Source organism: Pristiophorus japonicus, chromosome 4 (assembly GCF_044704955.1).
Source record: "Pristiophorus japonicus isolate sPriJap1 chromosome 4, sPriJap1.hap1, whole genome shotgun sequence".
In the NCBI taxonomy this organism is placed as follows: Eukaryota; Metazoa; Chordata; class Chondrichthyes; family Pristiophoridae; genus Pristiophorus; species Pristiophorus japonicus.
The window spans coordinates 205499776-205518276 of NC_091980.1; the positions used below are offsets into that span (position 1 = coordinate 205499776).

At 38.8% G+C, this 18501-nt stretch overlaps 1 protein-coding gene across 5 annotated transcripts in view; it reads right to left on the reverse strand.

Moving 5' to 3' along the window:
* The window catches only part of LOC139263244 (RNA-binding protein Nova-1), a 356330-nt gene extending 344672 nt beyond the window's left edge, over positions 1-11658 (reverse strand). For 4 of the 5 annotated variants that reach the window (XM_070879014.1, XM_070879013.1, XM_070879012.1 and 1 more), the window contains exons 1-2: positions 11210-11657; positions 9759-9902 (exon numbers count right to left, since the gene is read on the reverse strand). In XM_070879014.1, the coding sequence (XP_070735115.1) occupies positions 9759-9902; positions 11210-11345 (280 nt within the window). In that variant the 5' untranslated portion in view covers positions 11346-11657. Of the gene's footprint in view, positions 1-9758; positions 9903-11209 lie in introns of all 5 variants that reach the window. The other variant, XM_070879010.1, reaches the window with a different exon arrangement.
* Between the last annotated feature and the right edge of the window lie 6843 nt (positions 11659-18501).

Consider the following 18501-nt stretch of genomic DNA (forward strand, 5'->3'; position numbering starts at 1 on the left):
TGTGGCCTCACTAAAACCTTATATAGCTGTCGCAAGACTTCTTTGTAATATGACTCTCCACAGAGCATTTTTTATCACGGCAAAGATGTTCCTTCTTTTCTAGCATTCATGTGGATAATACAGACTCAACGTCAACTGAGAATGCATAGTCTAGCCATTTCTTGGTGTGTTTGTGTGTGTGTGCTTTACCATGACACCACAGCCGCTAAGGGTCAGATTAATTAAGCTCAACAGCAGCTGCAGTGCAACGTGAGAAGCACGTTGCCACATTTCCCACCAGTCCTGCCCAATTACCTGCGGCATTCCAGTACTGGACAACTGACATCTAGCACACTGCTCACAAGACTGCATTCCCTCTAGTCTCCTGATGAATTTTAAAACAAAATTCCCAATCCTTTGAAAGGACTGAAGAGCCCTGCACCTGCTGCAGCCAGCAATGATGAGTCCCAGTGAGAGGTTTGTCAGTCAGATCTCTGCAGATGCTGTTCTATTTTATATCAGAATCGCATCCAAAGATGGAAATGAGATGTCAATCTCATACTCAGACCTCGAAAGTCATTTCTATTTCTATTTCTAAAACAGACCTATAACAGTTAAGCTTGTATCCTGGCTTGTCTCCAGTGTAAGCAGCTGCAACCAAACATTGTGGTCAATAACAACAAAGAACTAGGTTCCCACATCTCGATCCCCAACAGAACAGGACAGTGGGGAATGGTTACCATTTTCAACAATTTATAGCAGCTCCACAGTTGCTGGTAATTTTTAAAATGTTTCCAACTGTTGAGAGGGAGGAAGAAAGCAAGAAAGGGGACTGAGTAGCATGTTGGATTTGATACTTGTCTTTCACCTCTGGGACCTGGGTTTAAATCCACCTCAGCCGGACAGGAGGAAAATCTTCTATTTTAACTAGCTGAGACCAGTTACTGGTACATATGGGCCTATGGCACTTAAGCACAAATTATCAATCTCATTCAGTCAGCACAAGATGGCTTCTTTCGGAAATAGAAGCATTTCACACTGTTACAGTACATGGTGTTCTTCTGAGGGTAAGAATATCTAGTGGGAGCTTGCATCTTATTGTGCTATATCTGACCTAGGAGTGTGTGGTGCTAACCCGAATGCTCAAATGCAAAATGAATAAATGGTGGATCATTAAAACGTCATACTAACTTGATAATTTCACTAAATAAAAAAATCTGCAAAAAAAAACTTTAATATATATTGCCCTCAATTTTCCGAGTAGTCAACTGCATATTATTCCTCAATAAACTTTTAGGAACTATATTCCAACAAGTAACATTTAAATGTGATGGTCAGTCATCAGACATAGAGTTCACTGATATCTGATAATGACCACACAAAAACAGAACCAAAAATCAAATCATCCCCACCCCAAATAAAGACCACGGTGTTACAATTGTTTAAAACACACACTGGAATGATTTAAAGGCTTCAAAATAATCTTGGGAGTTAAGATAGCTGTATCCACTGTGCTATATGAGTCATGGTAGTGAATAAAATAATAGAAAATGGTGGAAATGCTCAGCAGGTCAGGCAGTATCAGTGGAGAGAGAAACAGATGTAACATTTCAGGTCGATAACCTTTCATCAGAACTGGAAAAAGTTAGAGATATAATAGATTTTAAGCAAGTGCAGGGTTAGGGAAAGGTGGGAGGGGAAGAAAGAACAAAAGGGAAGGTCTGTGATAGGGTGAAAGGCAGGAGTGATTAAATGACAACATTTCGTATACTGTATTCACTGCTCACAATGCAGTGCAAGAGGCCGAGGACAGAGAGGTCAGAGTGGGAGTGGAGCAGAAAATTAAAGTGACAGGCGACCAGAAGCTTGGGGGTCACGCTTACGGACTGAATGGAGGTTTTCTGCAAAGTGGTCACCCAATCTGCGTTTGGTCTCCCCAATGTGAGCAGCAAATACAGTATACTAAATTTTGTCATTTAATGAAACATTGAAACGTTGACCTGAAATGTTATCTTTGTTTCTCTCTCCACAGATGCTGCCTGACCCAGCATTTTCAGCATTTTCTGTTTTTATTCCAGATTTCCTGCATCCGCAGTATTTTGCTTTTGTGATGGTAGTGAATAACCCCTTTGTAATAATTGCATTTCAAAAATATAAAATTATATAATCTTAAAAGTCCTGTATTTAATTACATGCAGTTCCTTAAATCATATGACTTTTAATATACACTCACTGGTTTCACTGCTCAATGATCTAAAGCCCACTCTGAATCAGTATAATATCTCTAAACAAAATTAGCGGCAGCTACACAATCTCATCCAAGGATTGAGATGAGGATTGAAATAAAATCTCTGTTAAAACTTTAGCATTCATTGTAACCACAGCATACATCGCCTTCTGCACTGCATTTTAATCATAACCTCTCCTTTCCTTGAGCTCTGCATATAAACACAAAACATGCTCACAGTTTACAATGCCATACGCGAACATCAGTTCTGTTCCTGTCTTGTAGCAGAAATTATAACCAATTATTTCCCAATAATTACTCAATTAGGATTATGCCAATTACACAAATTTGTTAATTAAAATTTGTAATGGATTAATTTACTGTGAATGTACACACAAACACATTCAAATGCTGAATAGAAATGGTTTAAGAGCCATCCCATGAAAGAAGATGCTTTTCATTACTGCCTGCTAATAGATGTCAGCAAGCAGTAATTGTCAGTGGCTTACATCAGCGGGTGGACAAGAAGTTGCGTCACAGAGCAAACAAGCCTACACAAAGCCAATGAAACACTTTCCAGTTTTTAAACATATAGCATTTAGTTCAAGAGCACAATAAAAAAAAATAATAATTAGGCTTCTTAAGGGACCAACAGTCAAAAGTACCCGAATCCTTGTACTTTGTAACATCTAGATCAATAGTTTGGCACTATAGCCCTCAAAATACAGTCAATATTACATGTATATATAAAACTGTAACTTGACAGACAAAATCAAAATGTATTTGTTATTCTATGCTTATGCAAAGGGAGCCAGTAATTTAAAACATTTTAGGGGACCTACTAGTATGTGCACCCACCACTGATTTATGAGGCTAAATCTATATTTCTCATGAACCTATTAAAAATAAAAGGGATCTTCAATTTAATGCACTACTGCTAGTTAATGACTTCTTCACCAGCTATAAAAATGAAATTTTACAACAGCTGTTTTCATTCCTTTACAACAAAAGTCCAAATTCATGAGCTGGCCTATGATATTGGAAATAATAATGTAGTGAAAGCAGTGTTCAATTTCTCCTTAATTCACTCATATGTGCTTGAGATATAGATTCAACAGGACCCATTAACAGTGGACTTTGTGTAATAGTATTGAAATTGCTTTGTAATGTACCCTGTGCTCCTGAATGTACTACTTTTTACATTGAATTACAGATGCACACAGTAACAATCTCATCTCAGTCTTTTGAAGTATAATATATAACACTTAAAATTGTGCCAATTGATCACACAAGTTTAGCTCATTCTTGTTCATGAACCTACTGGTCATTGAGCAAGGTATGTGATTATGTAACTGCATGATTAAAATTTAGGTAGGTACAATCTCAGGATGTTTCTAATTAAATGTATTACTAAAGTTCTGAAATATTAGAAAGCTAAGCAAATTATTTGGTATTCATGTTTATTCTCATGTTTATTAATGTTTATTCTCATGGCATTGGCACATTGACTCTCCAAGAAACATTTGAGATACATACTGTAACTGAATTATCATTTTTTTTGGTGGGGGAGGAAAAGGGAGCCAACACAGGCCAGAAAAATATGCCATTTTCAGATGCAAAACATTTATCTCAGGACAACTTCCACTTAAAAATGTGTTATCAAACATCATTATAGTTAGGACTTAAAAGTTAGCACTTAATTTGTGGTTGTATTGAAAAACAAGAGAAGGTATCATTTTGGTTTACAGAAATTCATAATTCATCATAACAGTAAATAGTCATATGACAGAAGCAGTAAATGCAATTTATTTAAAATTTATATTAAGATGGTGCACTGGATAATAAGCGATTGACATAGCGAACTGAATGTGATGAAACTACTTTCTCATTCATTCTAGTGTAGTAGTTAAACCCAGTAATTTATTTCTCACACAAGCTACTGCTGGAAAAACTGGAAAAACTTATCAATTCAAGTTAAAATAAAATTATATCTACACACTGGATAAACAATGTGATAAAACAAAAGCTAAGCCATGACCAGGGCTAGACAAAAAAACACAGCTGCATCACCCCCGCCCTCCCTTTCAACATTATGCTGCAGTGTACTTTCCATTCAATCATTAAAGTTCAAATTAAAAATCACAAATGATTCCACACACCCAAACTAAAACCATAACATAATTCCACACTATTTATCATATGATTAAATTACAAAATCAGGAGACAATACAGCTAGACTTAAAGTCAGATGTTCATCATTTCAATTAGAAAAGGGGACACATTAAGGGTAATTTTAACACCCCCCCCCCCCAAACAAATAGGTGGGTTTGGGTGGGCGAGATGATAAAATGTAAAAAAATCTCTAACCCAAACCCAACCCATCTCGAAATGGTAGGACGGGCTGGGCAACCAACCCGCTCCCATGAGGCATGTCATTCATTTAAATATTTTAATGAGGCTGCATGCCTCAGATTTTTTTAAATCTCTTTTCCAGCTTTAATGCTGGTCAGCCAGGTTTCCCAGAGCTTCGAGAGCGTCCCCGCCCAACAGAAAGCCAAGTTTGTCAATCAGGCTGGCTTCCAGGCGAGCAACTTCCGGGTTTTCCAACCAGAACTCCTCCCCTGCACCCGGCTTGGAAATCCCATCCCAGTAAATATCAAAGCCATGATATCAGTTATGGCAATTTTAATATCTAAATAAATAGCCAGGATTATAAATCTAGAATAATAAACATTTTGGTCAATATATAGTGCCTTCGTATTCATGCTATTACAAAATTAAAATGTTGAGAGATGTAATGGAATACAGTGCTGTAATGGAATACAGTGCTGTAATTTCAAAAGTACATCATTTACTGAATTTATAATTAATGTCTTGAATAGCAAATAGAATAGTCAACATGAAATCCCCAATAAACTTTTGTTTGTACGGGATACTGCTGAACAAATGGTAATTTTATCCCAATACCAAGCCACAATTCATGGTCAGCAAGATATTTAACACGAGTTATTAACAATTCCTTTTTTTCCATACATGCCATAAATTGTATTCTAAATTAAACATTACTCAGGACTTTATATTGTCATACTCTTTCAATATGATTTGATTCTGAAAATTACCACTAGTGTTAGAAGACATGCTTCTAGTAAGCATGTGACTAATTATTAGTGTTCCCAAATGCCACCATAGCTGCCACATTATAATTTTCACCGCATTTGCCCCTGCTACACACCACCTCATCCACCAAAGCTTTGTCCTTTATTTCTTCATTCGAACATAAAAAAATCCTTTGTTCATAAGAAAGTAACCATTTAAATCCATCTACACCAGTCACATGACCAGCAGCTGCCCGGTTAAGAATTGTCAGTGTGAGCAGCTGGCAACCTACTATATGGCAACAGATCACCTCCCTATCCTGATCTGTACTGTAGTTTAACACTAAATAGGCTGCAGCAGCAAGTGTCTTTTGTGATTTAGAAACATTGGCATCTCTTTTGGATAATTATCAAGTAGACTGGCGGTAGTATGAGTAATCTTAAGATAAGATTTGTGCACATCAGAAATCTCTGTAACTGCTTTTGTTTTTCTATAACTAGCTAACCATCCTTTCACATCCCACTGGCTAAAGTTCAAATAAAATGTGTGGAACTTCTTTATATTCTACATGTGGCATTACTGTAGTAATTCAGAATTGTTGGGGAAATGTCACCCTTTCCCCTTACAAAAGGTGAAGTGCATTAATTTCCAGGACTTCTTTAGCATTTTAAGCATGCGCCCTTTGCATCTTTTAAAATGCTCATTTTCTGTAACATAACATCTGCACAAGTGCTGCAATTTTACGATGTGGTTTTAATAGAAAGGCGAGTTAGAAGAATGTAAAAATGTAGAGCATCAATTGATTCACTACAGTTTTAGAAAATTTTTAAAAAGTGAAATTAATGCTCCTGGAATTCTCAGAGTTCAGCACTGCATGCAGCATGTAATTTGCATTAGCAGAAAGGAGATATAAGGTAATAAAGGATTTGGTTATGCACAAACATAGTACGATTGTAATTTTCTGCTTCAGAACACACAAGGAAATTACCATAGAGAGCAGCAACTTTAGTTAAAAGTAATGCATCATTTTCAATTCAAAATGGAATATTTTTGGAACTTAGAAAAATATATGCAAAGGATCTTAGAAACAGTAATGCATTATGCAGCAGCGCCTGTTTGCAAAATAATATTTAAAGCCATCTTTAATAAGCAATTATTTGAGGGGATGATTCAATGACTTGAAGCTGACATATTGCAGATAATCTGGATGTCGAATGTAGCACACAGTGCAGTCAGTTACCTTTCAATACAGATCCTTTTCCTTCAGGTCATTACTTCGCTCAGTTACATCATTTAGTGCTACATACTGCAGAACAAGATTTCTATCTTTAAGGATCCAGACATTAATTCCAAATCATAACTACACCTTAGTCTGCATTTTCAAATAGAAAATGGAATGGGAACAGAATGTTCTGTACTTTTCTCCAAATAAATTAAACAGGCTTAGAAAGATTATTCAAGTATGTGCATCCGTTAATTACATTCTTATTAAATTCTGGATTCCATTTATTTTATATATATAAAATTGTTGTTGCGCCATGCTATAAAAAACGGTGAACTTGATCAATATTTTTTTAATAAAATGAAAATTGGTGCTAAGATTGTAGACAAATTCTCCAGGCTTTTGTTATATTTACAGAGTCTATAACCCTGCATGATAACGAAGAAATGCATTAGAGAATGTGCAATGGCTAAGCGCAATATGTGAAATATCTGCATGTTTAAGAATGACCAGGAAACTGATGAATAGTTAACTTGCAGTCATGAATTTAAATGTTTATCATACCTCACTACTCTCCAACACATTGTGCTTATGTATACCATATTTGAAATATGTTATAGCATCTGATTTTTAAAACTATATTAATATAAAGAGAATTAGTAAACAATTATTTAATACTCTCCATTTAGTTATTTCAGCTGGCTTGACAGCATATTAAATATCAACACCATGATAATATCGTCCAAACTAAATCACCACGAGATGAATCATTTCCATTGAAAATATCTTAACAGTCCAGTTTGGGATCTTAATGGTGACACTATCCATTTAATTACTTATATTGAGCAGCTCAGTAAAAGCAGGCATAGACATGTACCTTCATTACACGTTCAATCTGCAGGAGCAGGGAGCAATAGCAATAGGCTTTCTATCTATAATCTTTAATTTTGCCTTTAAAAATATGCACTAATTGCAATAAAGGGGGTGATCTAGCTTTGTGACAACTAAATAGGCATGTCCAGGTAAATTAAGGCCGGTTCTGGTACTCACAAACAAATCTGTGTTACTTGGTATGATACAGTTCTTCTCCCTGCAATACTGTTGCAACTGTGAAGTCAGTTGTGAAATTAGAAACATTGCAATGGCTTTAAGTTACTTCATGTGTACAAAGACAAAATCAACTTCTAAAAAAAGTAATCCAACTAAGTCAATTTCCATAGTTAAATATAGAATAGGATGGAATGTTTCGAAAATACTATTTTAGTGGTATAGGTAACAAATAACCAAAACATTCACATGATCATTCTATTTTTGTAAATAAAACACGATAAAAGCAGTAGCATTTCTACACTAAATATTGGCTAGTGAGATTATTATATTCTGTGGTTAAGTTTTCCTACATTTGCATTATAACATGCGTTCGGGAGGAACATCAACTCGAAAGGTGCATCACAAAGGAGGATGCCTTTTGAATCCTGTAAAGCTCTTTCATATACCAATTATATAAATAATTTAGCAAATTGATTTTGTGACGCTATGAAACATTCAAATATTTTACTATTTCAGGTGTTCAGAAGGAATACTTGGACTCCTTCTCATAAGGCAATGGAAACCCGACCAACACTGCAGAAATAATTTACAGTGTTCTTCAAACACACTACTAAATTAGTTCAGGATACAGCAATAGGAAGGATACTCAGTCCCTCAATGGGTGAATATTTATATCAAATCTGTGTATGTAGGCAGAATGTCACCTTTCCCAACACTTGAACACATTTACCGGGCATACTGGCTGAAAACAAAGGTTAAGATCACAAGTTTTATATGTGGACTTTGAATCGTCGACACGAAGCGCACAAGTACTGCAGGCTTTATTATTCAATCAGAATAAACTTATGATTCAGACCGGTACAAACACCGCTGCACGTGTTGCACAGACTGCTTGTGACAGGCCGGCAGTTTGCCTTCCTGCGTGTGTGTGGTTCGTGAAGGCTGAAAGGAAACCAGAGGTATCTACTTCGAGCAGGAATGCCAGGACCTCAGAAAATTCAGGAGGCTGGTGGTCAAACACAAACACTCCAGATAATCACAAGGGGACATTCATCTCGTCTAAGCGATAGCAGGTACGAAATAGTTCTAACTAGTCAGAAGCACAAAACAATTCTCACGTTATAATTCATGCATAAAATTCGCACAAGCTTGAAGGCTTTCCACATCGCACAAGCTATAAAGCCAGACCGAAACTCAGGCTCCAGCTGTTAAAGTCGCTATATGCTGGATTGTGTTCACGTAGAATTTACTACATCCTGCCCTTTTCGTAAAGCACCATTCCTCAATTTGATAACACACACAACTGGGGAAAAAAATTATAAATAGTTTTGCCCTGCAATCATTACAAGTCACGTGTTGTGAAATGAGCCCCCGTTCTCTTTCCCCAGTTAATATTGCTGCGAAATGAAATGCCCCAAATGCTCTGCTGCAGCGTCACACCAGCTGTCCCAGCTCGATCACCGAATTCGTTCATCTCATTGGACGCAACCCCGGCTCTAAAGCAGCTTACTTATTCAAAAGCAATAACCTTTTTTTGTCATCAAGCCACTGATTTTTAATTTAGCTCGTTCCACTTCAGTCATATCCCAAAGCTGAATGAATGACAGAACTAAATAGTGCATCCAGCACCGGGTCCTGCCAGCTCCAGAACCTTGCAGATCTGGCGCTCTCATTCATCATAATTATCACCAGACAAGCTCAAATTGGTTTTCGCAATGCCCGTCCAGGACAAAAGTTGTTTTCGCGCACAATTTACGCAATGACGTGCAATAAAATTATATCACAGATATGAACTGATAGAAATATTACAGGATGCGATTTCTACGGATTACATATGTCAAAAGAAGTAAAAGCACCAACAGTTTTTATCTCCTTTCCTTAGGTATTTTGTATTTCGGAGGAAAGGGATATTCACATTCAGACTCAAAATTCTATCAAAACAGTTCGCGGCTCATTAACAAACGGAAAAAAATGAATAAAATATATATGCTTCAAAGTCACTGTAGAGCACGACCACAAAATATTCGAAAACTGACAGTGGAGGCGATAAAAGTAACTGCATTATTCACTCTTTCCGAACACCCTTAAAATGTCCTCGGTATTGCATTTACAGTATCATCCTATTATTTAGGGGAATCCTTTCCCCCCCTGTCAGCCATTGAGTCTGAGCTCGCTTTCACCTACCTGGGTAGAAATCTTTGGATTTGGACAGTTTGATCGTGGCACCAGTCTCCTTCTGCAGTTGGACAATGGTTTGTCCTCCCTTTCCAATAATAGATCCGGCAGCATAGCTAGGTATAAGGACTTTTAAAAAATATTGGCCGTCTTCTGCAAAAGGAAAACGAATAGATTATTGCAATCACAAATACAGGGCACACAAAGATTTTCCCCCCATGCTCTGCCCTGGAATCCATTGTAAAACGGAATAATCATAAATCAGTCTATTTGACAATTTTGAAGAACCGGTTACAATATACAGTTTAGTAGAAAAAAATATTTTACTCTATGTAGTACATTGTATTAAATCTGCCCAAACTATTGGACATTACAAAAGAAACAGTTACTCTATGCCAAACGTCACAAAAATAAATGACATTTTGTGATGCAGAGGGAGAAAGAGTGCCTCTGCGTACCCATGTTTAGAAGGATTTTGAATAATGTATCAGAAGATGATGACAGTCGTGGTTTCCATGGTGATCGTGAATTTGTAATTGACCTATAAAACCGCGCTGTTTGCGTGTAGTGCAGTTAAATATCTCCACATACAGCACTATGTAAATAAATAAACGCAGTTTAACTGAGATCAGCTCCGCAGCAGTCCTAATGATTACTTAGTGTTTGTTTACTTTTAGGCACAAGATACGAACATAATTAACAACTACACGTGAATCAATGATCCCTCTCTCAGAGTCAAAAAAAATGACACCCCTCTCCAGAACTTGGTTTGGTTTCTATACCTGATCTCCAACAGTGACTTATCACTTCACAATACAGCTGCTTGAGAGAACAATCCCAGATTTCTCTGACTGGTGTTATTAGAGAGCAGTGATCTCTTTAAGCTCATTAATTAAAGGATCACTTCACTTCAAGCCTCTGTCTGGTTTCAATCTAGCTAGTTCGTTGTTGTACATGTAACAATGTCAGTTACAAATCTAAACAGGGGGAAAACGACAATATATGCACAAGTAACACTAAAAAAATCAAAATTGTTTGCACTACTGGCACAAAACAACACATTTTCCCAACAACAAAATGACACGGCGATAAGCAGTTAGTCAGCAACTACCAAATGCACAAGCTTCTGGCTAACCACAAAGACCATTAACCACGCAGCGCTTTCCCTTCTTTGCACCCTATTATTAAAATGCAATAAACGGTGCAAAGTGAACTCCGCTCAAACCGCTACTCATCCCACAATCCAAATTCTAACAGTTTCTGCCAGCTCATGGCCACCAACCTCTCTGCCAATGATCTCTACCATCCGAGGATGAAAGGTAAGATTTCAATATCAATTTTTTTTTAAATTAAAAATAATAAAAATAATATTTTTAATGGGCTGCGAAACAAACCAGACGCCATTTTCCAAGGGTTTTTTTTCGTGGCGAAGCTGAAGGAGAATAAATGTTGCTACCCACCGCCGGTGTTTGTTCTCTTGGTGTTGCCCGCTTCAGGAGGCGCTTCGAGCGGCCGCTTTCTGGAGTCGGGGGGATCCAGGTCTATCGGAACCTCCGTGTGGGTCCCGTTCTGCTGGATGGGAGATTCCGCCATCATGTTGTTGCTGCTGCTGCTGCTTCTGTTGTTGTTTTGTAGCTGTAGAGATGCGGTTATATGATAATTATTGAAAATATCCGTAACGCATATATAAAAGGGAATGGATGCAGAGGGAATGGGAGGGAGGGGGGGTGGAGTGAGAAGAGGAAGGAGGGAGGGAGTGAGAGACAGAGGAGGGAGTGAGTGTGAGAGGTGTGTGGCAGTGCACGGGATTCCTACTCTAATGGTGCCGGTGCCGCCGCTCTCGGTGCCGCTTCGCTCATTGTCAGCGCCGCAGCTGCCCGATTTGAGCGGGCGGGCGGGGGGAGGGTGAGACTGGAAGAGGGGGTCAGAGGTCACCCAGCTCCTCGCTCGCTCGCGCTCTCACACTACCTTCGTCACAAAGGCGAAAACAACCTTGGTTACCCCGGCGACATTGACTGGCAAGCGCCCGTCAGCCAATCGGATCCGCTGCCGGGGGTTCCACGGGCGCCCGCCCGCCCGCCTTCCCCCAATCAGCTGGCGCCTGGTGCGGGACATCCGCCAAACGGCTGCTGGCAAATGTGGAGAGGGGCGTGTTACTGAACCCTCCCGGCTATGTGTGTGTGTGTGTACCGCCGGCAGTGTTGTCAATTTAATGGGCTGTATCTTATTCCCTTTGCACAGTAGTGTAGATGCTCTTAATTCCGCAGGCGCATTCTGCAAGATGCTGCAACAAGATAGCAAAATTTTCTAAAAGCCCAGCAGCTTTGGGTTGACAGTTCCAGTATTAAAGAAACGTGTTCATTCCAGGTTTATTTGATTGCTTTTATTTAAAATAAATGACTTGCTGGTGGCTGTGGTTGTGCCCGCCACCTGTCCCCCTTCGCATTCTGGTGCTGGAGTGCGCGTCACGTGCCCTTCGTCTCGGGGGTACCGGAGCGCGTGCCCTGAATGTCAGTCAGTGTGAAGCGGAGCTGCTGCCGGAAAGATGTAGCGTTCGGAGCCGTTCCAGTCACTTCCCTCTCTCGCTTCAGCTTACTGCTTCATTCTCGTCTCAATCGCAAGGCAATTTAATTACTGCGGTTCTCAGAAATAGCTGGGATCACAGGATTAATAAACAGAACCTACTAGGACCACAGGATTAATAAAGAGAGCCACCAGTGTTTGTTTGTGCCAAGTCGCGTATTATCAGTAATCCTCGTTTTTTTTGGTTGCGGAAAAAGTCAACCACTGCAACAAGTAACATCAGCCAGTGAGCATATTTGAAAACGAAAATTGTGTTTATCTATTTTACATTCTTGATTTCCTAACTTATTTTGGATAATTTCATTGAGTGAAACGTGCGCTCACACTGCAGAAGGACGATAAAGGTTGCGATTGTTTTGCTGAAAAATATCCATATATAATAATGCCGAATGTCAAAGCGATAAACTGCTGTGTGAATGTATTATTAGGAATTCTGTAACAATGAACGATTAATACCGTTTTTAATCAAAAGTGATGAATGGAAAGGTTATTTTTAAGTAAATGATTTGTAAATAATGCTGCTAAAAGTACTCCGTACGCCAGATTTGCATACACACCGGGGCATTCCATATTTCTTTCCTAAAGAAACACTAACAAAATGTAATCATATTTCAGTGAATTATTTCAACTGGACACCTTCAAAAATAATGCACCCAGCCCTTAATTATCTACCATATTTTGCCAACCAGTTTCATAGTAGATACTAATTGAAATAATATTTTGTTGTCAATGCCATCGTCTATTCTGCATAACATCGCCGACTTTCGACTGTTTTTAATAAAAGTTGGCAAAAAGCTGTAAACGCATCTGTTGTCATAAATATGCGTATGGGACAATAACGATGTTGGTATTTGACTCATGTTATAATTGATTTCCATATGCAGTCCGAATTGGTTTAGATTTTCTGAACACGTATTTGCAAAAGATGCAAGATTGTAGCATTAATTGCAATAAACGCAGAACAATATAAGACGTAACAAGTGAGAGATTCACGGTGATTTCAGCAGCTTATCTATGCTTTACTCGCCCTGAGCATCTTACGGTTGTTGTCATTAGGCTTTGAAGTAGAATTACTTCTTTTATAACATAAATGAAATACCAATTAATTGCAACAAATCTATCAATACAAAGCCTGTTGAATTACATCGTATTTTACAACTCTTATCTGATCATTATAGGCTTCTTGCATTTGATTTTAGTATCTACAACCCACGATATTTATGTGCGGTATAAATAATGGTATATGTCAATGAATACCAATACAGAACAAGCAAACCGTTGCATTAATATCTAGTAAATTCTAAAACTTTACATCTTCTACAGTAAGCAGAAATATTAAGCGGCTGCATTAGAAAAAAAACAACTGCAACTGCTGGCCATTTTAGTAGTCTGAGCAAAGCGAAGAATCTAGATACCTACTACATTGTTGCGCAAATTATTTTATCACAGAACACAAACTGGGTCTGTCACGATATAAGCAGCCAATTTGTATTTCAGGTGTCCTTGTAATATCCAGAAAATAAATCTTGCAGAAAGTATGCCAGAGGGAAAGAAATACTTTGGTATTATTGCCGTTATCCTGTGAGATCTCACAGCTGGGGATATTTATTGGTGCGCAGCTCACACAGCTGACTCCCACAGATCTTTATTATTTTATAGGCAGATGAATCTCAGGACCAAAAAACACATTTTGTGCGCACGATATTCAGTTTAAGATTCCTTAACACATTTGTTGCCACAGGTATACATCTGAATATAATTGTCATCTCCAGCAAGTCGCCAGCTCTAATACAACGTTATTAAATAAGTCCAATGTCAGGACATCTCAATAGAATTCCGAAATATTCATCCTGTTGGATACTACGTTAAAGGCGCCATATATTGTTGTTATTACTCATTGCTCACAATGGGTTTCGAACATGTTAAACTGGATATGGAGTGTGTTTTGATACTTTTAGAATATTGTTTTAATATATGGTATTGGCCTCTACTCTCACATTTAGCACTGACTGCAAATTTAAATTGTTATGTTATCATTTAATCTTTGGACCAAGAATTACAAATGGTTGTGGGGTACTTGGATGTCTTTGGTTAGCTGGTTGAGAATACAGAGCCAAGGAAGCTGAATCTTTAAGTTTTGGTTAAATACAATTTTCAAACAGGTGCAATGGGACAGAGGTTATCCAAATTATCAGGAGACACCTCCTGTTTGACTAAGTTAGTAATTGTTCACCAGTTTATTCCAGTGGTGTACTACATTTAGCATGGAAAAGATATACAGTACCATAAAATAATTACAAGCATAAGGCCTTGTGGGAGGTCCAGCTGAATCAGATAACTGGTGTTTGTTAAAACATCTTCCCACTGGATTTTTATTAACTACGTGTGTTAAAGGTGACCCACATATAATGGACATGATTGGATATTAACAGCATGACCATGAATGAGGTAGAATTTTTTTCCCATATAGTCTATTAGTGTGAAACTTATTCGTATCTCTTCATGGGGTATCTCTTCCTCACCACAACTTATTGGACTGATATCCAGTACAAGTATTTTGCAAATCAAACTTCTAGAACCTTATGTTTTTAAATGTTATTTAACTGGCAAGGCAGCATTTATTGTCCATCCCTAGATGCCCCAAGGCCATTAATAGTCAACTACATAGTGTGGAACCAGAAACACATGATGACCAATCCATGTAAGGATGACAGATTCCCTTCCCTGAAAGACATTAATGAATCAATTGGGTTGCTCGTATAGGATCATAACCACTACAATAGCATACCATATTATAGATTGACCAGTATGTTATTGAAAAATGGGAATAGCAGTAGACCTGTGTTTTACCTTTCATTTGTAGATATCATTGGGAGGAATGTCAGGGGTAGGTTAAAATTTCAAAAATCTGAAATCCGACCCCAACCCACCCACTTCCGGTTTTAATGGAGACGGTTGGTGGCAGGCAACTAATTTGCTCTTGAGAGGCTGGTAAGTTATTTAAATGTTGTCATTAAAAATGTGCTTATGCTGTTAAGTACTGGTCCTAACTTCTGCTGCAAGATTAAATGGCAATTAATGCGCAAATGCAGCAATTTCTTGTACCTCATGATGGTTGAGGGTGCACGGCTGTCCAGCAACTTGTGACAGTTTGCAATTCATGGGTTATCTCTTCCTCGCCACAAGTTGCTGGATGAGTTATATATTTTAATAATGGCGTATGCATTAAGCTCACCATTATTTTGGCAGCAAAATCTGGGCAACATTTACTCATGCTTTCATTTGCTTTTTCCTATACTTTGGAGCTCAATAGTTCCAATCATAACATTCAGGAGATAAACTGTGACTGGGCTTAGGTGCCTGAGGGATCTGTGGAAATAGAAACAATGGAATATTAGAACAGGAGGAGGCCATTCAATCCCTTGAGCCTGTCCCACCATTCAATTTCATCATGGCTGATCTGTACTTCAACTCTATTTGCCCTTCTTTGTTCCATATTCTCGGATACCTTTACCGAACAACAATCTATCAATCTCAATCTTGAAAATTTCAGGTGACCCAGTATCGACAGCCTTTAGGGGAGAGAGTTCAAGATTTTCATTACCCTTTGTGTGATAAAGTGCTTCCTGATTTCACTCCTAATTGACCTAGCTCTAATTTTATTCTGGATTCTCCAATGAAAGGAAATAGGCATTGAGTTGCCACATATTCCACGGTGGACTGCCATTCCAGTAAGTGATAATGCACCACTTTGAACAGGCAGAAAATGGGCACCTGCACAGTTACTGCCAATCCCTGCTCTGTATCTGAGGAAAGTTTTGGGCTGTTTCCCTGCTGCCACCTCCACTTGCTAATCACATGCTTGGTGTTTCACTTGGTGCTCTCTTCTCAATCTGATGAGCTAACTCTCCCAGAATGGATGTACATATTTGCAATAGGGGGAATGACCGATGTAAGGTGCTGGCTTCTTGGCTATCATCATCTTTGGAGATGCCTATGGAAACAGAAAATAATCATATGTTAGAACGATGATGGCAAGAAACACTTTCAAATAAAGCTGACATGCCAATATATTGTATATTGCACTGCTGTTGTGCAGTGCATACCTATATGTAAGTGTTTGAATAGGGGAATAGAATATGCAGCAAAGAATTAGCATAGGGGAAATCTCCACTGTCTCTAACAGTACTCCCTCTAAAGCCCCAGGCTTAGAAGTTCAAGAATGAGCTTTTCAAATTGGCTTTCAGACCTGAAATTGCAGGGTCTTCTTGCAGTACATTATCTTCAAAAGGGGCAGCTCAAATGCAGAAACTTTTCGTTTCCATCATCATTGGACTACCAATAGTCCCAAGTGGCCACTTGTAACATCACATGCCACTTCCTTTTAAATAGCAGCAGCTCTTTAACAGCTGCTGCCAGACAAGATGCTGCCCCTGCAATCAATGAGCTCCAATTCTAAGACTCAGTCCAGGTAGGGACCTCGTGCATCACATGAAAATGAACAGATATTTCAGAGTTGCATAGTGGCAGCCTTTCAAAAATATGGTAAGCTGATGTGTGTCAAGTCTAGAAAATTGGGCCTCATGTTTTAGCAATGTATTTCAGGTACAAAACAGCGAAGCTTCACAGTAGATTCTTACTAGCTTACATGGATGCTCCATAGCATTTCCTTTGACTACAGGGATACTTTTCTCCAATTGAATATTGGGAAGACCGAAGCCATTGTTTTCGGTCCATGCCATAAACTTCCCTAGACACTGACTCCATTCCTCTCCCCAACTCCTGTCTGAGGCTGAACCAGACTGTTTGCAACCTTGATGTCATATTTTACCCTGAAATGAGCTTTCGACCACATACCCACAGATAACTAAGACCACCTATTTCCACTTCCATAACAACGCCCGTCTCCGCCCTTGCCTCAGCTCATCCACTGCTGAAGCCCTCATCCATGCCTTTGTTACCTCTAGACTTGACTATTCCAACGCACTCCTGGCTGGCCTCCCACATTCTACCCTACGTAAACTAGAGGTGATCCAAAACCCGGCTGCCCGTGTCCTAACTCACACCAAGTCCCACTCACCCATCATCCCTGTGCTCGCTGACCTACATTGGCTTCCAGGTAAGCAGCTCGATTTCAAAATTATCATCCATATTTTCAAATCCCTCCATGGCCTCACCCCTCCCTATCTCTGTAATCTCCTCCAGCCCTACAACCTCCTGAGATGTCTGTGCTCCTCTAATTCTGCCCTCCTGAGCATCCCTGATTATAATCTCTCAACCATTGGTTGCATAGGCCCCAAGCTCTGGAACTCCCTGCCTAAACCTTTTTGCCTCTCTACAGCTCTTTCCTCCTTCAAGACGCTCCTTAAAACATACGTCTTTGACCACCTGTGCTAATTTCTACTTATGTGGCTTGGTGTCAAATTTTTATCACATAATATTCCTGTGAAGCGCTGTGGGATGTTAAAGGCATTATATAAATAAAAGTTGTCGTTGTTGTTGTGGTGGTTTCAGCATAAAGGGCACATTATGCATTTGCCTTAAGTACAAGTGATGCAGAGATCTTCCACTGTGATGATTCCTATCACAGCAAATTCAGGGATGCTCAACAGTGGATAGCTTAAGTACAGGAGATTCATAAATGCTCCATATTATTATAGGAATGATCTATTGTCCTTACTTTAAGCAGAAGGGGTACAGGAATATTCTACAACATTTATTTTGATCACATGAGAAGCAATAGTGAACAATTTAAGCATAGGGGAATCAATGATGTTATAGGTCTCACAGGGATGCTACTTAGCGGCTACTTTAAGCACAAACATTGCAGATGCACCTCATCGTAGTTACTTTACAGGTAAGGGTAAAGTTCTGCAGTGATTCTGCAAGATGTGTACATTTTTAGTAAGCAACGGATCAATCTCATTGGGGACTCACAGGTGACTGCTAGATCCTTGTTCTTCTTTACTCATTGCAATCATTGACACTTCTTACAAAATCACATTAATCAAGTTCTGATAGTCTGCATTTTCATTGATAATACAGTACTTTATTAGGATACTTCATCATTTCAAGTACCTAATCTCCTGTAGCTTTACGCCTTTGTTCATCAGCAATGTCCTTGAATGAGATAGAAATGGACAGTAACAGTTTTATACAAACTACAGTA